The following is a 25706-nucleotide window of genomic DNA, read 5'->3' on the forward strand; positions in this document are numbered from 1 at the left end:
AAAGCCAATGACTGATGTGGTGTACTCTTCAATGCCATCGGAAGAATCCCGGAACATATTCCAGTCTGTGCTAGCAAAACAGTCCTGTAGTTTAGCATTGCTTTCACATTTCACAGTGAAGCTCTACATGATTCTTTCAGGTTCCAGCAAAGGCCTGAATTTTCCCAGAGGAACAACATGCGATCAAGCAGTCAAATTATAGTATTCCACTTTTCTGGTCTCAGACCGATTGAATGTGTTAATGTCTGTGTGATGCTGGGGAAGCTCTGAAAACCTCTCGGCAGGGAGAGAAGCAATGAACCAGTAGAAAGAGAGAGATATACATGTACATGTGGTCATGGGGGGCAGATATAAGTGAATGAAAATGAGCGATGTAAAACATAATAATATCATTATTTCTTGCTCTCATCAAATTGTCCATAACTGGCAAGGTGTTTCCACAATATCCTTTGTTTGTTTTTGAAAAGGAGGAGACAGTTGTTAGACTCAATCAGGTGCTGCATCAGACAGACAAAACAGTAAACATCCTATATCTACACTATATATACAAAAGTATGTGGACAACCCTTCATATTAGTGGATTTGGCTATTTCAGCCACAACCGTTGCTGACAGATGTATAACATCGAGCACACGGCCATGCAATCTGCAGAGACAAAGATTGGCAGCAGAATGGCCCAACATCAGTGCCGACTTCCCTAATGCTTTTGTGGCTGAATGTTCTAGTATCTAGTGGAACGCCTTCCCAAAAGAGTGGAGGCTGTTATAGCAGCAAAGGGGGGACTAACTCCATGTTAATGCCCATCATTTTGGAATGAGATGTTCGACGAGCAGGTGTCCACATACTTTTGGTCTTGTAGTCTATTTTGTTTCACCAAGGACATAGAAACTAAAGTAAGCAACATACTCACGTACTCTCAAATACTTCAGCTCTCAACAAAAGCTGGTGTTGGAAAGCAATTATCTTGTAATCAGCTTGTCAGATGAAACTGTCAGAGTGATTTTGTTTCATCTGGTTAAACACTTTAGTTTCCCTGGCAGGGACTGAACCAACTTCAAAGGGCCCTGTAGCCTACAGTAAAACTCTAGACAGGAAGTTCCCCCCTGCAGATGTTGGCACATGAACATATGAGAGCCCTGATAGCAGGTACTATCAACGATGTCACTTCCCCTGCACCCTGTCTCCTCTATGAGGAGGGGAACCATGTGACACACTCATTGTAATGTTCTAGCATTGTCTGTTGAATGTGTTGAAGAATAATAAAACACCTCTCTCATACTGCATCTATCTATGTGGAAGGATGAGGGGACTTGTCATTTTTCATATCTCCTTCTGCATGTACAGTATGTGCCAGATGGGCAAACACACAGAGCTGCTGACCATGCTACTTCAGCTGGTCTTTGTCTTCACTTATAAATCAGTGGAGTAAACAGGAGTACATGACTTAACCCTAATTGAGCCTGTAAATCTCTCTGGATAAGAGCGTCTGCTAGATGACTAAAATGTCAATGTAAATGAGTGCATTTGATTGATCCCCAAGTGCTCCATCAGATTAACGGGTACGTAAATAGTTAACACACAGGCCAGTGTAGATGCACACATGAACATGAGTGTGTCATTAAGCCATACACTGTCGCAATAAGAACCCTTTCTTTTTGTCTCTTTAAATCAACAGACAATAATTTGGTTGCAATATGCATAATCACAAGAATAAAAACAAGTGTATTGAAACCCAAAATGCTTGACAATGTGTTAAAGATAAATTATTGTTTCCATGTTGCTGGTGCCATGGCCATACAATATACTGGTTGTATATACAAAGCTGCAGGGGAGGAAGGAAACCATTTCCTGGTCTCTGTTATTTCAATCAATTACAAATCTACAGTATTGCAAAACCATAATTTACAATTCAATACTGACTGCAACTCACAAGCGTCAAATCTGTTAAGTGACACACTACTGCACCCTAGTGGAAGTCCAAGTGCTTGCATGTGGCTTTTATTGCCTTGCACTCCACTGGTCAGCATTATTCCTGGTGGAGGAACAGATGGGTAGATTGGCAGACTCCCATTGGAGGAAAACAATGGTCAATAGAGGAAAGCCTTCAGCAGCTCTTAAAGCCTACTCCTCCTTACCACATTCCCCTGACTGGCACCACACAGATTACAGACAGGCTGAAAGAAGCTCACTGGAAGAAACACAATCTATGCTAAATCTGTATGTGAAGGAGTAGGATTGTTGTTGTATGTTTATCGTGATGCTGTGTGAGTGTGTGTGTGTGTTTGTGGGTGGTCTCTGAATTAAAATACCACAATCAAACATGAACGACAAATGTTTCAGAGCTAAAACTGTATAATTGTACATCTATGTAAGGCTGCACAACATCACAGTATGAAATCTGGTTTTGATGGGCAGAATCCAAAAAGAAACATTTCTGAATGGTTTTCAAAGGCAATAGCTCAGTGAAATATTAAACCTATCAACTGATTACTTTATTTTGGCCTGCCTCCTCTTTGTCTGTCTTTACCAGTATGATCTCACAGACTGTTAACGTTAACCTGTTTCTACGCTGAGCCACACACACACACACTCTCTAAGATCTATATTTAACTTTGCTTGTGTTGGAATGGGGATGTGTATCAGAGGGTTGATGATTGTGCATATGACGCAGGAGTTCAGTGTCAGTTTCCAACAAGGCCTCTAAATTTAGCCTGGGTAAAGGCAGCAACGAGCGGACCGGTTGGCAACCCACTCCTGCTGAACTATATACTGCTTTGGACCCGCTGTTGTTCCGCCACCTGCACCACTAATTCCTTTTTGTGTTTGTGTGTGTGTGTCTTGGTACCACTTGTGTTTTGGTGGAAGGGAAGGGGTGAGTTTGAAATACTTTCTCTGTTGATTGCTAGTGTTGTTTATTGGAAATGTGCACATTTGCTGTATTAGTTGACATTTCAGAATATGTTATATTCAAATATTGTATGATATGTCTGTGTAATATAACATTAGTCTAACAAACATCATAATGGAGTTGGAGAAATGCACAGATTTTACTAACATTAACTGAAAAGCATTTCACTTGTTTTGTTTATAAAAGGTATAATAAGTGCTACATGTTTTTTTACCCACTGTGCTGTTCAACATGTACAGTGCAGAGGTTGATGATTTCTTTGTGGTTTCAGGTGACTGGATCTCTAACCCTCTATGAGGAATTGACATTGCTGAGAGGATGGCTGATGGCAACTTGGCACAGGGACTGTTTATCTGTGAACGGTCCACTGCTCTAATGCAAGTCACAGCGTTGTGATTTGCGACAGCGAGTCAGTCAGCCCGAGGCTATGGGTCAGTCAGAGGGGCTAGAGAGCAGGGGTGGCATAAACAGCCCTGACCCCCTGGTACGAGAGGCCTATCTGATGTTACATGACTATATAAACTATGTGATTGCAGGGCCCGACGGCCACATAGGCCCACCACCTACTGCCACAGCAGCAGCCCTGCGCCATGCTGGGGATGAGCTGCTAGTTAGGTTCCCCATCTTCTTCAGGCGCTGGCCACGCGTCTTCCACGATGTGACCGAGGCCACAGCCTGCCCCATGCTCACCGCCATCCTGGATGAGCACTTTGCCACCACCACCCCCGGGGGGCGCCGACGAGACCTGGCCTGGAGTGCGGTGCTGTCTGTGTATGTGCTGGCTGGCCAGATGGCCCTGCACTGCCACGAGAGGGGCATGGAGGGAATCGTGCCCCAGCTTAAGGAGTGTGTGGGGGGTTACGTGGAGAGGGTCATCTGTCCAGAGATTCGGGACAAGGGTGGATGGGTAAGTTCACTAGTCAAGGTTCTTCACTGGCAAAGTAAGACTAAGGTCTAGATTCAATCAGATCAAGCGTTAACCAGCGATGGCAGACAGCCACATAATGGATGTTTTTGCGGCGTTGGAGCCGTCAAATCGGTGAGCAGCTGATCTTACGATCATTGTCACGAAGCCACTCCCGTTAGAAGTTCAGAACAAGAAAGTGTAAGCTATATAGAAATAATTACGCTCCAATTATAAAATCATAAAATCAAACAATGAGGGTTTTTATCAGCCTAATTGAGGTGTAGATTACAGCTCACATTCCAGGGTTCAAACTTGGTAACAAGGCTGGCTGCATGGGATTTATTTTCATGCGACTCTGCAGCCAATGGCAATGTCAGCTTTAGGTATAATGCCAGGAGCCGCTTGTGAATTTGACAACTCTAACGCAGTTCCACCTCCGACATCGCCAAAACAAGGACATCGCTTTAAAAAGGATGTCGGCTAAAGCAGATGTGATTGAATAGAGCACTAGACTACAGTTTAAAATGTTAGGTTGTCCTGTTGTTGTTGTGAATCTTAAATTATCTTTCATTCCTGGGATCTAATCACATTTTCTGTTGTTGGCAGACAGGCTTTGTGTCCCGCTTTGGGCAGAAGCAGGACTTGGAGGGCCAGGTGAAGAAGGTGTGTTGCTGGACTCTACTACTATTGGTCACCAGTATCCTGTCCTATTTCCTGTGGAAACGAATAATATCTTAAACAACACCCCTACCTGGTGACCACAATCAGATCGCTCCAAAAGTCCCCTTATTGAATAAATATTTTCCCAAAGCATATATTTTCCAACTGTATCTCAATGTCCCACTATTGTCTATTTTAAACCATTGAGGTGTGCAATCATGCTGGTAAAAACATTACCTCAGTAATAATGTGCCATGCAGTTATGGGACTTTGCATTAGACATTGACATAAGTTTCAGGGCTCAACAAACATACAATAGGCTCCCAGTATTAACCAGCCAGCTAGTTTACAACTGAATCATAATTCAGTAGAGATAAGCTTTTCACTGTGTCAGGTGTCAGCCAAGGACATTTGCACAACTGAAACCGAAATGCTCTATCCAACAGTTTTATTTTTTTTTGCTGAAAATGCCCCATCCAGGCAGCCAATTCTGATTTTTTCCCCCCTACATCAGATATCTTTCAGAGCTGATCTGATTGGTCAAGCGACCAATTAGTGAAAGAAAAACACCAGATATGGGCTGCTTGTGCAAACGCAGACTTTGGTTTGTCAAGTTCAACCCATGTCATACATAAATGGTGAATGGACAGGCATATTCTAATATTACTCATATACCTTTGTCAGCCAAATTAGCAATAAACTTCATGATAGCCTACATGTGTATATTTATGTGTGCGCTAACATCGAAATAAGGAACTAAAGAGGGTTTATGAAACACCACTTTACTTGCCAATTTGGTCTGTCAACATCACAGGGGATAAAGTCCTTGGATAACTAGCATGGTTATTAGTGCATGTTGTGTCAGACTAAATCATAGCTTGAATGGATAACAATTGCTAATTCAAAACAGATTTACCACGAGTTTAGCTCGCTAATCAGATTTCAGAGGCATGGCAAAACATGCAAAAACCTGAGCTATGCCTCAGAGAACTAGCACGATTGTGCTGGGGAACACTGTAGCCCCTCATCTTACTATGTCTAGAAAACATACATAAATGCACCAACAGCTGCTCTACAGTTATATATGAAACTGTGATTACAATACAATAAATGCATGTCATTTGAATGTTTTCACCACTGAAAACTATTGCCTAGTTGAAGAACTGGTTGTTGTCAGAATAATGTGTGACGTGATTACTGATGTAACCATCACATTGAGGAATACAGCACATTAAACAAAAGAAATTTTATTGACATGTTTCTGTACAGACAAGAAATGACAGGAATAGCAGAGGTGACAAAACAAAAAGGACAGGTAATGGAACACTGGAAAGGTCAAGACTGACATGTCAGTGAATTATACATATATTTTACAAACATTTAGGCCAGCTCCTCTTCTCCCTCCTCTTCAAACTCTCCCTCCTCCTCAGCGGTGGCATCTTGGTACTGCTGGTACTCAGACACCAGGTCATTCATGTTGCTCTCAGCCTCAGTGAACTCCATCTCATCCATACCCTCTCCAGTGTACCAATGGAGGAAAGCCTTACGCCTGAACATGGCTGTGAACTGCTCTGAGATACGCTTGAACAGCTCCTGGATGGCTGTGCTGTTGCCGATGAAGGTAGCAGCCATCTTGAGGCCACGGGGAGGAATGTCACAGACTGCAGTCTTGACATTGTTGGGGATCCATTCAACAAAGTAGCTGCTGTTCTTGTTCTGCACGTTGAGCATCTGCTCGTCTACCTCCTTCATGGACATGCGGCCACGGAAGATGGCGGCCACTGTAAGGTAGCGTCCGTGGCGGGGGTCGCAGGCGGCCATCATGTTCTTGGCATCGAACATCTGCTGGGTGAGCTCGGGAACAGTGAGGGAGCGGTACTGCTGGCTTCCCCTGCTGGTGAGGGGGGCGAAGCCAGGCATGAAGAAGTGGAGACGGGGGAAGGGCACCATGTTGACGGCCAGCTTACGGAGGTCAGCATTGAGCTGTCCTGGGAATCGCAGGCAGGTTGTGACACCGCTCATTGTTGCCGACACCAGGTGGTTGAGGTCGCCGTAGGAGGGAGTAGTGAGTTTGAGGGTACGAAAGCAGATGTCGTAGAGAGCCTCGTTGTCAATACAGAAGGTCTCGTCAGTGTTCTCCACTAGCTGGTGGACTGACAGAGTGGCATTGTAGGGCTCCACCACAGTGTCTGATACTTTGGGTGAGGGCACCACGCTGAAGGTGTTCATGATGCGGTCGGGGTACTCTTCACGGATCTTGCTGATGAGCAGGGTGCCCATGCCAGAGCCGGTTCCACCTCCTAGTGAGTGGGTGAGCTGGAAACCTTGCAGACAGTCACAGCTCTCAGCTTCCTTCCTCACAACATCCAGGACTGAGTCCACTAGCTCAGCTCCCTCTGTGTAGTGGCCCTTGGCCCAGTTGTTTCCAGCACCACTCTGGCCTGCAAAACAAGATATTGGATAAATTATTGTAGTCTAGTGCTCTATTCAGTTCATGTACAGGCAACATTATGAATATGATACAAATACTGTACAAATATGAAGCAGAGAGACCTACCGAACACAAAGTTGTCAGGTCTGAAGATCTGGCCGAAGGGTCCAGATCTCACAGAGTCCATGGTCCCTGGCTCCAAGTCGACAAGCACGGCACGAGGCACGTATTTACCACCTAGACAACCAGGAGAAAAATAAAGATCAATGTCAGAACCACACAATCAATTGGGAGAGATAAGGAATTTGACAAATGTGGTTATACATTAGACGAACAAGGCTTACCTGAGGCTTCATTGTAGTAGACGTTGATCCTGTCGAGTTGAAGGTCACTGTCCCCATGGTATGTACCAGTTGGGTCAATGCCATGTTCGTCACTGATCACCTCCCAGAACTGCAAGAAGAGCATTCGGATTTAGTCTACAGCGCAAAATAGAATTCATATCAGGTAGGCTAATATGCCATTCAAAGTGTGATCCGTTAATCAAATGCGTGGTAGGCCTATGCAGTTATTAGATTGTTTCAATATTCCATTTGATTACGTCAATGGATCAATTCGACTATATTGCATGGTTCATTATAGGTACATACAATGTATGGTTAGGTATCTGGAATGAAAATCTCCCTCCCGTAAAATTCCGCGCGCGCGGCATGACCTCCGATTGGCTGAAATCCATTAGCAAAGGTTTTGAAAATGTCGAATACGTCACTTGATGAAACACCGCTCACATCTGCCAAAAACCGGGCGCGGCGCGCTGTCAACGATACGAATGTGGGTCATAATATGGGATTGAACAAATTTCCCATTCCCCCCCAAGAAATATGTTTATTACGACAATAACCGAAATGTAGTCGCTATTTAACAGATTACTTGGAATATGGCATTTGGCATGACTGAGGCCTACTTCCCCTTTTGCGCATTGCAGTAGGGCGAGTAAATTGTGGTTATCCATACCCACATTTAATCGATCAATTTTACATTTAATAAAACAATTTCTTAATACACATTGTCATGTATATTGTCTCACTCGCCAGTAGTCTACAGTGTAAGGATCATTCCAGTCCAAATAAAACCGGTCGAATAAAAATAGAGTAGCGCATAAAAATACCAATAACACCCCCCCCCCAATCAAAACAATAACGGTAATCAATATAGGTTAGAAATATTAATTGCTTGCATTTCCATTAACAATACAGTTCTTTGGGTGTGGTTAACTGAACACGCATACAAAGAAACTGCGATTTTACGCTCAGTTATTTATCGCACGATTTGCATCAAATTAATAAAACAGATGACAAACCTTAGCTCCGATCTGGTTTCCACACTGACCAGCCTGAAGATGCACGATTTCCCTCATTTTTGCTTTGGAGGTAGAACAACTCTTATGCCAATAAAAACCAGAGGCTTGGCTTCCTTTCTTAGAGTGCGCGAAAAGAATGGTCTCCCTGACTATATAGGAGGACTTTGTGCACGCCCCTTAGAATCAATGTCACCAAATCTGACAAATCTATTGGCTAATATTTCTCAGACCCAATTATTGACACACTTATAGACCAATCATATTCACAAGGAATGATTTTCATTGGCCTCTTCTGACTATCAATCAAATATACGCAAACGTGTGATCCTCACATAATCTTGAAGATTTGTCCTACATCCTTTATGCCGGCTAAAATCATATCTCATTTTAAACTATACTTTCTTTACCATATTTTGATCCAATAAACCACATAGAGTACATGATTAAGAGAGGCACCTGTTGACTATTTAAAATATGTGAAACCTTTTCACATAAAATGGTACAACTAAGAACAACCTCACAGATGTCATGTAAATCCACGTGGCTCATTGTTACGTTGTAACCATTCCTGGCAGAATTATTTCAGCTTCTTGGGGGTGAAACATAGCTATTTCGTTTCTCGATTTACATTTTGTCACGTGAAATGTATCCAACATCATGTCACATGTTTTCTGTCAAGAAAGGGATCTAATATGTCATCAAAGATATGTCAGTTGTTTTGTTATCATAACACAACATAGTCTACAGCCTTTGGTACTGTCCCGGAAACCTGCGATTAGATTATATGTACCCAGAGTCATTTATATCCCTAATTCTTATCGTTGTTGTTACATATTTCTGAATATGGGCGCCTCCCTTTTTGCGCATTGTAAAACATGGCTGCCTGGGCTGTATCAGGGCTTTACAGACAGACTACTTGACTGCTCCTTTCCCCTTACAGGCCACAGTGAGAACTTCACAACAGGATTATTATATTTTAACTAAATCGAGACGAAATCCTGCATATACATAGTCTATTGTTGTGAATGAATCCATGTCTGATTTATATAACGTCAATGTATTACCATTTCCAACAGATGACTCTGACCTGGGGCCCCATTGTAACCATCTCCTTGGTATGTATTACTGATCACAACATAGTCCAGTCATCAAGTGACAGACAGTCCAATAAAATGTTTAATCTTCCATGTTCAATTGTATTAATCTTTGTACTGGCATAGTCTTAATTATATAATATGAAACAACACATAAATAGAGCAATGAAACAGCTGAAATCCAATTTAGCATGAGATGGGGAGGTTGGGCTATTGATCTCAACACCAGCGAGACAGACACTGTCTGGAAGGATGAACAAAACAGGGAGGGGTGTGACAGCAGCAGAGAAAGCGAGTGGGCTTGGGAGGGGAGCAGTACATGCCTGTTTTAAAGAATGCTGGAATTAGGGTAGGGGGGTTTATTGATAGTTAATATGTGTGCCAAGGGGAGAATGTGTCTGAGACGCCAGCGCTCGCCTCTTGCATGGGCAAAGTAGCTGTGCGCTGAAGGACAGAGGAGAGACACCCAGCTGATTCTGTTAGTTTGGACCAATAGCCATTGAACAGACCTTTGTGGAGGACCTATAGGGGCTTTACCTTGAGTCTGGTGATCCATGCCCATTCAGCTCTTACCACTGTATCCATAACATGCATTTTCATGTAGATTAAACCTATAGAGTTGTCAAGGTGTAGGGATAAGAGCTCTGTGTGTGGAATGAATAGCCATACTCAGAAACAAAGGGCCTAGTTTCAATCTCATTACAGCACAGTAAGTGCATACAGTCCATTCTCACAGCATAGGCTGCCTTTGCAGAGACATCGCTGCTGTGTTCACTCTGTAACTGGGTCATCATACAGTGTACTCTCAGTTTGATACAGCACACAATGACAAAATACTAGGAACACCTTCCTATTATTGAGTGGAAGAGCAGGTGTTCCTATAGTTTTGTACACTCAGTGTATATACAGAATACTTTTTTAAATTTAACTAGGCAAGGCAGTTAAGAACAAATTCTTATTTACAATGACAGCCTAGGAGCAGTGGGTTAACTGCCTTGTTCAGGGGCAGAACAACAGATTTTTACCCTGTCAGCTCAGGGATTCGATCTTCCAACCTTCCGGTCACTAGTCCAACACTCTAACCACTAGGCTACCTGCCGCCCCTTTTTATGTAAAGTGAATGTGGAGCCCTGTCTAACTCTTCCTCACACCTGCATTCTTCCTCCACGGTAGTGTCTAGTCACAGACGACAGGGAAAGGGTGGGTGTGTTAATAGTAACAAAGGGGGAGAGAGTGGGGCTTTCTTGTGAGGACTGGAAGAAGGTGAGCCTGAGGAGAGACAAAAGGAATCATTCACAAATACATTTCCTGAGTAACATCCTATACAGTGGAAGCAGCTCATTATGGTTTCATACAACACCTTTCCCATACCATCCTCTGTTTGGGCACACACATCCACATTCTATTTCTATCTCAGCCTTTTTAATCTCAAGACAGGACTGGAGGTGTGAGATTTCCTTTTGATTCAAACCATTTTTATCCCTCTGCAATAAATTAATTATTCATCTAACTTTGAAGGGGAATAGAGTCTGACTGTACACTAAGTGGTATGATGTCATGTGATGTGAGGCTGAGCGTGTCTACTGCACATCGGCATAAAAACATCTCCGAGTCAAATTGAGGGCATTTGCTGTCCTCGGCTCTTTATGGACTCATTTATGGACATAATGTCACCTCATTATATGCTTACAGTAACTTGCAGCTTGGCTGTCCCACTAGACTAGAGCTCCCCAGAAGGTTGATGGTTAAATTACCCTGCCCTTACTCAGCATCTTCCCTACATCTTCAGTAGACTACTGCATCCTCTGTGTACTGCCAGATAGTGTAGCAGACAGTGGTACACTACACCCATAGAAAAACGATTACAACTGTAGATATAACAGAATCAGTATTATACTGTATCTCTATGACTTGACTACACTATTCTCAGGGTAGAGTGTGAGGAAGAGTTAGACAGAGCTCCACATTCACGTTACATAACAAAGAGACCATGACTGTGCAAAAAAGACACCCTGGCAGAATGCAAATGCTAGCTAGTGTCAGCTACAATAGTTACTGTGTTGCAGTGGGCATGTTGTGATGCTATTCAAGAACTGTGTTTTCTAGCAGCGAGGAACAAGTACACACAAGTCAATTTATAAATGTATGCTGATTTGCAACAAATTGGCAGTAGAATTCTTAAGCACTGTAAAGTACTTGCCACGCCCTGCCCAGTCCAGCATATTGGTACAGACAGATGCCTACTCTCTACAAGAGGGTTCTACCAACAATTATTTGGGCAACATTTGGGTAACATTTAGAATTTCCAGTGAATATCTGACATCTTTGTAAAGTTTCATTGGAGAACAGCAGAAATCAGAGGTGGTCTTCCCTGGCCTGGCCTATACAGTAGAATTGTGGGTGAGCGGGTGGAATGGGCGTGTGGTTAATAATGCAGGCCAGGTGTTGGACAGGAACAGCTGTGTCTCACGCTGATTGTGTACTGTACAGTATGTCTGCTGATGGAGCCCAGTGATTCAGACATATCAGGTTACTCTCCTCAGTATTTACATTTACTCTGGAATGCTGTTACAATAAATGGCTGTGTCTGATCCTGATCTCTCATAGCATAGTAAGCTGTGTATCACCATATCTGTCCCTAATGAAGAGTAACAATCTGTGAGTGAATGGGTGGGATTCACTATTGTAAGAGCGAGAGGGGGAGGGGCTCTCCTTCAGTGGTAGGCTAGGCTGCATTGTGAATAATGGAACAGTGCCCAGATGCAGAGAGGGAATACATAATTCTTCCATTGATTTTCCTGAGATTGGCCAAGCATGCTATCCTTCTGTGCTTTTCTCTCTTCTCACTGTCTCCATGGCTGGTCCACTGGGAGAACAGTCAGTCAGGAAGCACAGCTGATGCTAACGCTGCCAGACACTCAGCTCCAGACTATGCAGCACATCCACTGAGCTTACTGATGATGATGATGCATACGCAGAGAACATACAGTCAGCTGTGGCCCGGGGAAGTCCAGACCTCCGCTGTGACACTTATCAACACAGGCTATCACATCGCTGGCAATATACTATGCTGGTTCTGTAGTGGGCTATCACTGCCACTGGCTGAATGACTGAGTGGGATAATGATGGTGGCTGAGATGGAAGATAATTGGTGTGGTAATGGTAGAACAAAATGGGGGATGGGTTTGTATTGATTAAGGATGAGTCACTGGATCAATTAGGATTTATAGCCTTCTGGAGGGGGGTGAAGTAATACTCCTGCATCACTCATTTAGGGATTTTGAGATGAAAGTAGATGCGTTCTTTGCCAAAAACAATGTAAATACATTTTCAAGATATCTTGTAATAAATACTGGCCCACTAGACAGCACTTAGCGACAGCCTCATAATCTGGTTTTATGGTTGGATGTGACAGAGCATGTTTTGAGATGTTTATGAGATGTTGAGATGGGTCAAATCATTTTGATCAATCCTGGGAGTGTATTATTCATTAATACATTACATTTGCACTCTTTCAAGTGAGTCTTTAATCAAATGAATGTGGTTTACAAATCAAATGTGGTTTTCTCTGTGGTGTTCTTTCCTTTTTTCTAAGAACTGGGATTCTCTCTAAATGGTTTAAATGAGCTCTATAGTAGTGGCATTGATTTGAATCAATCAATCAATGATTTCAATAAATAAATATTGCCTACCTTTTCTAGTGTTTTATGTAAGCATATTGGACACTACTACAGTCACCCATAATGAAACAGTGGGTAATGGGATATGGGTAAACCAGTCTTGAAACTGTTACCAAAAGATTACAATCTCTGGGACAGCATCCAAACAGATGCTCATTTGGTATGATGATCTTTTTCAGAGGCCTGCTACTGGAGGCAGCTGCTAAGCAGTCCATTGTGTGTTCGACTCCATACCACCCCCTTATTACAGGCCAACTCCCAACACTTCCGGAGAGCAATAACGTTCCAATCATCTACTGCCATCTTCTGGCTGTATTGAAAACCAGTGTCATGTTTATTGATTATTGGAAAAATACATCCAAGGAGACTGGCGATCTTGTATGAATTCACAATTTCCAATAGATCCATATTTGGGTGTTTTGGTTCGTCAAAACAAACCTTGATGAAGGTCTATTAAAAACTATAATGAGAAATTGAAGAACATGAAATTAACCATGAGTATGATCATGCTGAATCATTTCAATGTGTTAGATGTAGGGTTTTACTTCCTGTTTTCTCTGACTAGCAGTGTCCCTGTTTCCTAGTGACTATCATCTTGTTGCCTAGTGACTATAATGTTGTTGCCTAGTGACTATCATCTTGTTGCCTAGTGACTATCATCTTGGTTTTGAATTAAGTGAACTCCAACTGTCTCAAGAGGGAATATTGTAGGTTTATCTTATGACAGCATTACATTTCAACACAGATATCTTATAAAGCAAAAGCAAACCTTTATTTTTCTATTTAGAATATACAAAACAGTACCTAGTTGTCATAGAGATAAAACACAAGTACAAGATAATTTGTTTTTACAGTGAAGGTGATTGGGAATGATTTGTGTTGATTGGTAGGCCTGTTGTGTAGGGGAGTAGCTGCTACACAACAGTAAATTTAGCCTACGTGCAAGAGCAGCATGCATACCGACACTTTTCCCCATGACTCTTTACCGTAACATCTGTAACAGAGCATGAATGGCATGGTGATATTCAATTCAGGAGAAGATCATTGATTTTGAATTGAAAAAATCAGATCAGTTACCTGCAGGGAGGATGTTATCCTTACAGTATCAGTATCCCTGGGTTGTACTGGCCCAGCAGGAAAATTATCTCCATTAACCCATAAGAGTCTAAGCCAGGGGTGGGGGGTTCTACTAAGCTATATGGAATTGTTTTAAGAAGGTGATACCAAGGATCATTTAGTTATATGATTTTGATTTTAAGACCCCTTGAAGTATCAAAAAAATATAGATGAAAAAATTATTTATTTTTGGCTTTAGCACTATTAACCCATTCAAACGCATTTAATAACAAATTCACTACATGGAACAACAGATAGTCCCTCCAAAAATCTAAATAAAGTTCATTCTGAAGTGTCTGTCCTATATCTGAAAGATATAAGAAAGATCAGGGAACATTTGTTTTTATTTCTATTTTTTACATGTATTTAACCCCTTATTTTCAACTAGTACCTGAGAAAACTAGTACCAACTAGTACCTAAAAACCTGTTTTTGCTTTGTCATTATGGGGTATTGTGTATAAATGGATGAGAAAAAAACGATTTAATCCATTTTAGAATAAGGCTGTAACGTAACAAAATGTGGAAACAGTCAAGGGGTCTGAATACTTTCCGTATGCACTGTACGACTTAAAACCTCCACATTCCTACATAATTCCTCCATGTTCATAAAACAAGAAATACGTTTATACAAACTTAATTGTCTTTTTAATAATAAAATATATTACATTAATTTAATTAATTACAACACTTTTAATCAATTTGAGGTCTTCATTCAGCTTTGACATCGCTATCTTGAGATCCTCTTTTTTGTTGCAGCCACATTTCTCCACAAGAGAAAATCAATTATAACTTAAGCCATTACCAATCACCTGCTGACTGTGTTCACATAAGACAACACGGAAAAACATTTGATAAACAATGTTAATCGTATCATTGGCCTCCAGTTTTATGTCGAGTTCCTTGACAACAGGTCAAAAGGGGTAAGTAGAATGTGTAAGTATACTAATGTGAAAATACTGTACATGTGCATACTAGTGGTGCACGGGTCAGGTGTTTGTTCACCCACACCCGCCGCAATTGCTAATAACCCATCCGCAACCACCTGACTATATGTGATAAAGTGAAAATCTGAGGCCCGCACCTGATCCTAACCCGCAAATATAGAAAATGTGCTATAGGCTACAGTCAAAGACTGCAGAACAAGGGGTTGCAGGACTTAGATATGTTTCTGCTTATAATTTCTGACATGCTGGTAGGCTATTTGTTAGTCAACTTATCTATAATTAGATACATGTAGCTTCTCTTATGTGTTTCATTTTGAGTTTGCATCTCAATATTACATTTTATACTGTATACATCACAGAAGACTGAAATATAACAAAACCAATTGACAGAAACAGGTTTTTTTCAGCTGTTAAAAAAAAGAAGGTTTATTAATTAGGATATTATGGAAAATATTAGTAACATTCCACCCATGAGGTCACTAGAGGGCAATTTGGTCATTTGACTCCAGGATAGGGCTACACGCTTGATGTCATCTCTAGTGTAAAAGCCCCATCAGGCGTGAGCTGCTTGTCGAAATCGTGTCTCACTCTCTGCAAAAGTTAGGCCTATGCGTTCCATTTGATGGAGCAGGCCAGTAAAACAGATTTTTCTGCTACCTCATTGTTGTTTTATTAAGAGACTGACAAGTTATAGCATTTCTGTGTGTAAACAACTATTTTCCCATTTCTGGGCAAGTGAACATAATCTTCGGGCAATCAAAAAATACTGCTGATTTGGCAGATGGGAAAGTACCTTTCTGACCTTAAAATCAGTCTCTGTGTGGGGCATGACAGTGATTAATCAGATGTAAAACGGTTTTATATGAGCTTTGATGAGAACAGAGTTTTTCTAATCAGGTCACAGTTTTAAACTTCTGGAAAAACTCCTGGACCTGTAGGGAGGATGAAACCCCTATCAAACTGCAGCAACCTTGTACTTGTTCATACTAATTCTATTTGAAAACTTACTGGGGGTTTCAGTTACACAGACACAACTGGAATTAGACAATATAACTAACAGGGATGAGCTTGTTTGATGCAGGGTTGCATCATGTAGGCCCATATATACACTACATCTGTAATTAAAAAGTTACAGGTGTATTAACACAGTCATCACTATTTGTTGATTTATAAATTCACTCTGGCTATCTACTCCGATTTCAGAGCACTCTCGTCTGAGTGTGCCAGAGCGTAGAATAACGGATGAATTTACGAACGCCAGTTGAATATTTTAATATGTTTTAAAATGTAACCTTTATTTAACTATGCAAGTCAGTTAAGAACAAATCCTTATTCATAATGACAGCCTACTGGGGAACAGTGGTTTATCTGCCTTGTTCAGAGGCAGAACGGTAGATTTTTACCTTGTCAGCGCAGGGTTTCAATCCAGCAACCTTTCGGTTACTGGCCCAACGCTCTAACCACTAGGCTACCTGCCGCCCAACAATCAGTTAGCAAGTCTGAAATGTCATCATTTCCTAGTTCCGACTAGCACATGAACAAAGGATTCCTCACTTAATTCAATGAGGATTACAGTTGCGTTTGCAAATCATTCTTTACCTTTAACCTAGCGATTACATTACCAAACGTGTGCACTTGAATAGTGATGGGAAACCAAGGCTTTCTGAAGGCTTCAGCACTTTCACCGAAGGTACCACGTTCATCTGTACAAACAATAGTACGCAAGTATAAACACCATGGGACCACACAGCCGTCATACTGCTCAGGAAGGAGACGCGTTCTGTCTCCTAAAGATTAATGTACTTTGATGCGAAAAGTGCAAATCAATCCCCGAACAACAGCAAAGGACCTTGTGAAGATGCTGGAGGAAACGGGTACAAAATGATCTATATCCACAGTAAAACAAGTCCTATATTGACATCCTGAAAGGCTGCACAGCAAGGAAGAAGCCACTTCTCCAAAACCGCCATAAAAAAAGCCATACTGCGGTTTGCAACTGCACATGGGGACAAAGATTGTTCTTTTCGGAGAAATATCCTCTGGTCTGATGAAACAAAAATAGAACTGTTTGGCCATAATGACCATCGTTATGTTTGGAGGAAAAAGGGGGATGCTTGCAAGCCGAAGAACACCATCCCAACCGTGAAGCGCGGGGGTGGCAGCATCATGTTGTGGGGGTGCTTTGCTGCAGGAGGGACTGGTGCACTTCACAAAATAGATGGCATCATGAGGGAGGAAAATGTGGATTTATTGAAGCAACATCTCAAAACATCATTCAGGAAGTTAAAGCTTGGTTGCAAATGGGTCTTCCAAATGGACAGTGACCCCAAGCATACTTCCAAAGTTGTGGCAAAATGGCTTAAGGACAACAAAGTCAAGGTATTGGAGTGGCCATCACAAAGCCCTGACCTCAATCCTATAGAAAATTTGTTGGCAGAACTGAAAAAGCGTGTGCGAGCAAGGAGGCCTACAAACCTGACTCGGTTACACCAGCTCTGTCAGGAGGAATGAGCCAAATTTCACCCAACTTATTGTGGGAAGCTTGTGGAAGGCATTTGACCCAAGTTAAACAATTTAAAGGCAATGCTACCAAATACTAATTGAGTGTATGTAAACTTCAAACCCACTGGTAATGTGATGAAATAAATAAAAGCTGAAATAAATCATTCTCTCTACTATTATTCTGACGTTTCACATTCTTAAAATAAAGTGGGGATCCTAACTGACCTAAGACAGGGAATTTTTACTCGGGTTAAATGTCAGGAATTGTGAAAAACTACATTCTTATCACACACATAATATGAAATGACCTAACATACAATCAGAGATGTCATGGCTATCCTACTGTGAACATTAAGATTGTAATCTTTACCTTACAGCTCTCCACACCTGGTACATTTCAGAGCGAGAATAAGCATCAATGGACAGCCAATCAGCAAAGAGCTCTTCACCAAATACTTCTGGGAGGTGTATGCCCAGTTAAAGGCTACAAAGTTCTAGTATGTCTTCATAGAGAGTTGAAGAATGAACACTGATGTAGCCCATCACTCTCAAAGGAACTCTCTGACCCTTTCTTGTTATGACTGTGTCACTGCACTGATCCTCAATACTCCCATGGAGTTAGTATGCCGGCCTATCTCCGCTTCCTCACGATCCTGGCGTTCCATGTCTTCCTATAGGAGAGGGTAACATTCACATACCCTGTCACATGTACAGTTTGTTTACAAATGTGTGTTTGTTTACAAACGACCAAATCAATTGAGAACAGTTGTAAACCATTCTGAGCAGTATCTTTCTATATAACAGATGGATTTATCTGTAGAGGTTGTGATTTGAAGGGCCTATGACTGTGCAAACATCATCAGGTAATTTTGCTGCATATCATAAAGGCTATATTATCAAAGTCAAACATAAGATTGATTAGTTACAGAATCCGTATTCACTTATTTTTCTTTCTGATATTTGGTGAACAGGAAGCCATGGGTTTGTGGGATCTCCTCCTTAGGAATTGATCAAGTATACTAGGAGACACCATAGAGGAGAAAGCATGTATATTTCAGGTGAGAGTAATGCATGTTGTGTTGTGTGAGGTCAACCTATGAACTGTGTACCTGCCTGTGGCATTATTCTTACTATCAATTTTTTTAAAAATTGTTTTATTTAACCTGTATTTAACTAGGCAAGTCAGTTAAGAACAAATTCTTATTTACAATGACGGCCTATCCCGGCCAAAACCAGACGACGCTGGGCCAATTGTGCGCCGCCCTATGAGACTCCCAATCACAGCCGGATGTGATACAGCCTGGATTCGAACCAGGGACTGTAGTGACGCCTCTTGCACTTTGATGCAAGATGCAAGTGCCACTCAGTCTGTCTGCAGGGGTGAATGTAGTAGAATAAAGTCCTTTCTCTCCTCAACCAAGGGGTGCGAGCATTCACTGTGAGGCAGCATACTAGGCCCATGACTGTTCTACCGGACAGAGCCGAAGAGACTGGGGTGAGTCACTGGGGCCTTTTCTCATGGCTTTGGCATAAAACTAGTAGATTTGCATTGATTTTGCTATGCATTTGTTTGAGTGCGCCCATATTTCACATGCTGAGTTGACCCCCTCTCCCCTGCCTTGTGTAGTGTCCCCTGTGGGTATGTCCAGATCTGGAGCAGTATGAAGTTGGGGCTGACCCTCTGTGTCTAGGCCTGGCTGGACAACAGCAGCGCTGCAATGCATCACTTGCCCTGCAGCACAGCAAGACCTGGCTACACTGCTACCAACAGTCTGGTGTGTGTGTGGATGTGTGTGTTAGATTATAACTCGCAAAGTATGACAATGTTATTCTAGCTAGTGTGGGAACGTATTTCTCAAAATAACAGTACACATTCCAATTGTGATGAGGTTCAGTGACTGTGTGCCTCTGCTTACTTGCAGATGACCAGCTCACTACCCCAGTAGTGGAGAACAGGCTGGTCTCCCAGGCAGCAGCCTTTCAGCCCAGCATCATGGTTAAAGGTCAATAGCATATTTTCACCCATGGAACATCCAGATATAAAAATGCCTGAATGTACAAAATAAATAATAATCTATCTCACCCTTCCCACACTTCTCCACTAATTTCCCTCTGTCTCCTCTGTCTCCAGGTCTGATGGTGCAGGCGTAAATCAAAATGCCTGAGCCGGGGGAAGAGACCCTGTAAACTGGAGATTACGGTTTGACCGACCCCGCTGAGGGTGGTCCTTCCTCAGGTTTTTCTACAGTGGCCTGTATTGGTCAAACGATTGTGGAAAATTGTACGCTCATATAACTGTAGGAAATAGTTGCATTGCACCAAACATCAGCACGCACCTGAGATTGACGCTCACATTAATATGATACAAAATTATCATCCATAAATTTTACGGTAAGATTTGAGTGTGTATTTCTTTGCTAGACAGCCTACTCACTATGTGCCTGTGTATGACAGATGCCCTGTGGTCAGAGTACTGCTGTTCAACACCACAGGGGAGAGGGACTCTGCTACCATGCTAAAGCTCTTAGTGGTGAGTACTACAGGTCTGGGATCAGATACACAAATGCTGCTCTGTCCTGCTCTAGTCTGCAGCTCTGGCCATGATCTGACTATTGTACAGCACCCAAAGAAGCACAACACAGATCAAACACTGAAATAGACAAAATATCAAATCTTCTCCCTTTGTTGTCCTTGCAGCTATGCCAGTTTGATTTGACTGTGTTTTGTTCCAACATCACTGAAACTATTACAGAAAACAATGCAGGTGGGTTATCTTCTCTCTCTGGGCTTCTCTGTCTGGGGTTTTAACAGACAAGTCGTGCAAATAAATGTTTATTTACTGAAGCATAACTGCCACAATAAATATATGATTACACAAGTTGGAATATTTGTTTTCTTGGCTGTGTAAAAAAACATGCTACCACATTCATTGTCCAGCTCTGAAAAATGTCATAGATGTGTGTGTAGTCCTTTACTCTCTTTGTGTGCTCTGCTCTTTTACAGATCAGCAGAATGTCAATGTGTTGATGGAGAACATGCTCACCCGTTGCCTGGACAACGAGAGCAGCTAGCAGAGCCTGAGTGGGAGAGAGAAGCAGCAGGGATCTGAGTCAGAGCTGCTGATACAGGACAAGTTCCCCCTGCTGGCCAAGACCAGGAGACACACCCCTGCATCCTCAGCGCCCTCCAGTGGATCAGTCAGGGAAAGGACACTGCTGGCTACTGCAGGGAGCCACTATCTCAAATCAAATCAAATTGTATTTGTCACGTGTGCCGAATACAACAGGTGCAGCTTACTGTGAAATGCGTACATACAAGCCCTTAAGCAACAATGCAGTTCAAGAAATAGAGTTAAGAAAATATTTACTAAATAAACTAAAGTGAAAAAATAATAATAATAATGAATTAATATATATTTTTTTTAAGTAAAAAGTAACAGAAGAAACATAACAATAACGAGGCTATATACAGGGGGTACCGGTACCGAGTTAATGTGCCGGGGGTACAGGTTAGTCAATGTAATTTGTAAAGTGACTATGCATAGCTAATAAACAGCGGGTAGCAGCTGTAAATAGTCCGGGTGACTAATTGTTCAGCAGTCTTCCAGTACAACCCAGTGTCATGGCAAAAGCAGCAGCACTAAGAGAGGCAGCCCACATCTCTGGCCTGGTCACAGGTAGTCTACACTTAGTAGGAGTGGCTCTGAATCACCTGGACCCCTCGCTCGAGTCCTAATGGATTATTGGCACAGTGGTTTGGATTCTGTTTGGATCAGTAGTTAGTTTGGATCCGTCTGGCTGTTTTTTATGTAGGACATTGAGATACAGTCAATGTTTGACAGGTATAATATCTGAGGTGTTTACAGCTAAGGGTCATCTTGAATAGAGGTGTGCTCCTTGTCCAGTGCGCTGTACTCAAGTTGCTCTGTCAGTGCAGGATCCCTGAGCTTTTATACTATGAAGTTACAGCTGTTGGCCTACTGTCAGCAAGTAATATTTCTTTCTGATAGAACTTTAAGTTTATTGATTTTCTCAGGGTGATTAACTTATGATTGAGTTGGATTGTATTTTCTCTTAGAATTATTGTTTTGACTAATGTAAATAACGAAAATGAAAGTACAAATTGTTTCTAAATAGTTTATTTAAAAATGTTATTAATTGTGAGTAAAGATTTATTTTCATGTTCATTTGTACCCTAGCCTAGCACTGACTGTTCATACGTACAGACTGCCACATATTCCCTGACCTTTGCTAGAGTTGCCCTGAAACAGAACAACATGCCTGTCTGTCTCTGTCTGCATGCCCCCTCAGTGAATGAATTCCCTGTAATGTCTTAGGTAAGCTTACAGACAGACACAATCTTAAAAGCTAAATGGAATGCAATATTTTGCCATTAGCTTTACCTTCAAAATATTACGAGAGGAAGTTTGCTCCAATCCCCTTATCCTGTCTGAATCCTTTCATTACTTCAGCATCTGAGGGGGGTATCGCTATGGCCAGGCCCGTGAAAGAAAGGGTTAAAGTGGGATGTTTGTGTGGGTTCAGGGCCCCGCTAGGGGACGAGTGTCTCTCTCTCGCTTATTAGCCTCTCATCAAGATTACCATAGACACAAGGTCATAGGAGAGGAGCTCTACAATCTTAGGAAAAAATGTGCTATCTAGAACCTAAAAACGAATCTTCCTGAACTTTGAATAGAAAATATGATTAGTGGCATTTAATGAAACTGTTCTACGAATCAGTAAACATTTTCATGCTACGCACAGAGATTTAGCCATACATCCTCTCAGGATATATTGGATATTGCTGCTGGACTGCATGTTACAGTGGATTGAAAGCCTCGGTGACAAGCACATCAAAAGAGCAGAATATACACCAAACACACAATGAAACTAAAAAGACGATCCAATAGGATGTTACATTGAACATATACATTTCAATACATTTAGTCAATAGGATTTCAGAGGCAATAGAGTAATTAGAAAGGCTAGTTCTGATGAGGATATTAGTGTAGCTGGTGCTTGCTGCTAGTTGACGGAGACCACCTTTCCCCTTCAATGAGAAACTGCAGGGATTTGGTCATGATTCTGCAGCGCCTCTGCTCTCTGAGAAGATTGTACTATTTAGAATTCAATTACAGCAGGGACTCCCATTACAGGTCCCTGAATGAAGCTCTGGGAGTGGTGGGCGGTAAGCAGACCGCAACACTGCAGTTATACTGTCAAAGTAGGGTGTCCAATCCTAAACATATTTTGAGCAATGGGTAAAACAATATATTGTGTAGACAATTCTCTAAGAAAACCAATGGTCCAAACTTAAAGTTATTGGAGTGTTTACCCTTGTAGGATGGCAGAATTAAGGTGACTTAATAATCAATTGAGGCTAGAGAAGAAAAAAAATGGAAAATTGCATGGCGTCAGCTAGGCTGCAAGAATTAAGGCTACTGGCTACCTGACAGACTTCCTTTCCCATTGAACTCCTCATCTTTCTCCTCAAATCCGCTGGACATAAAACAATATATAGGTAAGATGGATATCGACTTTGAGTCATGATGTAGTATTTTTCATATTTTAGAATACGCTTTTCATATTAATTCAAAATACTGTTATTTTTTGAAGATTTAGAATATGGTGTAATTGCAGACCACAATTTGGGGTGTTTATTGATGTGGGTGTTCCCTGATATCAGGAAACGCCCATTGATACACTATATGACCAAAGGTGGAAACCTGCTCGTCGAATATCTCATTCCAAAACCATGGACATTAATATGGAGTTGGTAACCCCTTTGCTGCTATAACAGCCTCCACTCTTCTGGGAAGGCTTTCCACTAGATGTTGGAACATTGCTGTGGGGATTTGCCACAAGAGCAATAGTGATGTCGGGCACTGATGTTGGGCATTTAGGCCTGGCTCGTAGTCGGCGTTCCAATTAATACCAAAGGTGTTTGATGGGGTTGAGGTCAGGGCTCTGTGCAGGCCAGTCAAGTTCTTCCAAACCGATCTCGACAAACCATTTCTGTATGTACCTCGCTTTGTGCAAGGGGGCATTGTCATGCTGAAAAAGTAAAGGTCCTTCCCCAAACTGTTGCCACAAAGTTGGAAGCACAGAATCGTCTAGAATGTCATTGTATGCTGTAATGTTAAGATTTCCCTTCACTGGAACTAAGGGGCCTAACCCGAACCATGAAAAACAGCCCCAGACCATTATTCCTCGACCAAAATGTACAGTTGGCACTATGCATTGGGGCAGGTAGCGTTTTCCAGACATCCACTAAACTCAGTTTAGTCTGTTGGACTGCCAGATGGTGAAGCGTCATTCATCACTAGAGAACACGTTTCCACTGCTCCAGAGTCCAATGGTGGCAAGCTTTACACCACTCCAGCCGATGCTTGGTTTGCGCATGGTGATCTTAGGCTTGTGTGCGGCTGCTCAGCCACAGAAACCCATTTCATGAAGCTCCCAACAAGCAGTTATTGTGCTGACGTTGCTTCCAGAGGCAGTTTGGAACTCAATAGTGAGTGTTGCAACCGATGACACGATTTTTACGTGCTATTGGTCAGTTCCAATGTTATGAGACTGATGGGTTCTCGACACATATGATTTGTTTACATAGTAGGTTAGGTGAAATAGCGTGGCAGGTTAGGTGAATTAGCGTGGCAGGTTAGGTGAAATAGCGTGGCAGGTTAGGTGAAATAGCGTGGCAGGTTAGGTGAAATAGCGTGGTAGGTTAGGTGAAATAGCGTGGCAGGTTAGGTGAAATAGCGTGGCAGGTTAGGTGAAATAGCGTGGCAGGTTAGGTGAATTAGCGTGGCAGGTTAGGTGAAATAGCGTGGCAGGTTAGGTGAAATAGCGTGGCAGGTTAGGTGAAATAGCGTGGCAGGTTAGGTGAAATAGCGTGGCAGGTTAGGTGAAATAGCGTGGCAGGTTAGGTGAAATAGCGTGGCAGGTTAGGTGAATTAGCGTGGCAGGTTAGGTGAAATAGCGTGGCAGGTTAGGTGAAATAGCGTGGCAGGTTAGGTGAAATAGCGTGGCAGGTTAGGTGAAATAGCGTGGCAGGTTAGGTGAAATAGCGTGGCAGGTTAGGTGAAATAGCGTGGCAGGTTAGGTGAAATAGCGTGGCAGGTTAGGTGAATTAGCGTGGCAGGTTAGGTGAATTAGCGTGGCAGGTTAGGTGAAATAGCGTGGCAGGTTAGGTGAAATAGCGTGGCAGGTTAGGTGAAATAGCGTGGCAGGTTAGGTGAAATAGCGTGGCAGGTTAGGTGAAATAGCGTGGCAGGTTAGGTGAAATAGCGTGGCAGGTTAGGTGAAATAGCGTGGCAGGTTAGGTGAAATAGCGTGGCAGGTTAGGTGAAATAGCGTGGCAGGTTAGGTGAAATAGCGTGGCAGGTTAGGTGAAATAGCGTGGCAGGTTAGGGTGAAATAGCGTGGCAGGTTAGGTGAAATAGCGTGGCAGGTTAGGTGAAATAGCGTGGCAGGTTAGGTGAATTAGCGTGGCAGGTTAGGTGAAATAGCGTGGCAGGTTAGGTGAAATAGCGCGGCAGGTTAGGTGAAATAGCGCGGCAGGTTAGGTGAAATAGCGCGGCAGGATAGATGAAATAGCGCGGCAGGTTAGGTGAAATAGCGCGGCAGGTTAGGTGAATTAGCGTGGCAGGTTAGGTGAAATAGCGTGGCAGGTTAGGTGAAATAGCGTGGCAGGTTAGGTGAAATAGCGTGGCAGGTTAGGTGAAATAGCGTGGCAGGTTAGGTGAAATAGCGTGGCAGGTTAGGTAAAATAGCGTGGCAGGTTAGGTGAAATAGCGTGGCAGGTTAGGTGAAATAGCGTGGCAGGTTAGGTGAATTAGCGTGGCAGGTTAGGTGAAATAGCGTGGCAGGTTAGGTGAAATAGCGTGGCAGGTTAGGTGAAATAGCGTGGCAGGTTAGGTGAAATAGCGTGGCAGGTTAGGTGAAATAGCGTGGCAGGTTAGGTGAAATAGCGTGGCAGGTTAGGTGAAATAGCGTGGCAGGTTAGGTGAAATAGCGTGGCAGGTTAGGTGAAATAGCGTGGCAGGTTAGGTGAAATAGCGTGGCAGGTTAGGTGAAATAGCGTGGCAGGTTAGGTGAATTA

At 42.5% G+C, this 25706-nt stretch overlaps 2 protein-coding genes across 2 annotated transcripts; one reads left to right on the forward strand and one right to left on the reverse strand.

Moving 5' to 3' along the window:
* The first annotated feature begins 3259 nt into the window (after positions 1–3259).
* On the forward strand, positions 3260–4720 carry LOC120048533. Its single transcript, XM_038994637.1, has 2 exons — positions 3260–3815; positions 4422–4720. Exons 1-2 carry the CDS (start codon positions 3336–3338, stop codon positions 4551–4553), a joined length of 612 nt encoding a protein of 203 aa, XP_038850565.1. The 5' UTR covers positions 3260–3335; the 3' UTR covers positions 4554–4720.
* A 986-nt stretch (positions 4721–5706) lies between these two features.
* On the reverse strand, positions 5707–8385 carry LOC120048471 (tubulin beta-1 chain). The gene is made up of 4 exons (XM_038994505.1): positions 8267–8385; positions 7251–7359; positions 7033–7143; positions 5707–6916 (listed from the first exon to the last, which is right to left on the reverse strand). The coding sequence occupies exons 1-4, from the start codon at positions 8321–8323 to the stop codon at positions 5856–5858; spliced, it is 1338 nt and encodes a 445-aa protein (XP_038850433.1). The 5' UTR covers positions 8324–8385; the 3' UTR covers positions 5707–5855.
* Between the last annotated feature and the right edge of the window lie 17321 nt (positions 8386–25706).

This window comes from Salvelinus namaycush, chromosome 1 (genome assembly GCF_016432855.1).
Source record: "Salvelinus namaycush isolate Seneca chromosome 1, SaNama_1.0, whole genome shotgun sequence".
NCBI classification, from domain to species: domain Eukaryota; kingdom Metazoa; phylum Chordata; class Actinopteri; order Salmoniformes; family Salmonidae; genus Salvelinus; species Salvelinus namaycush.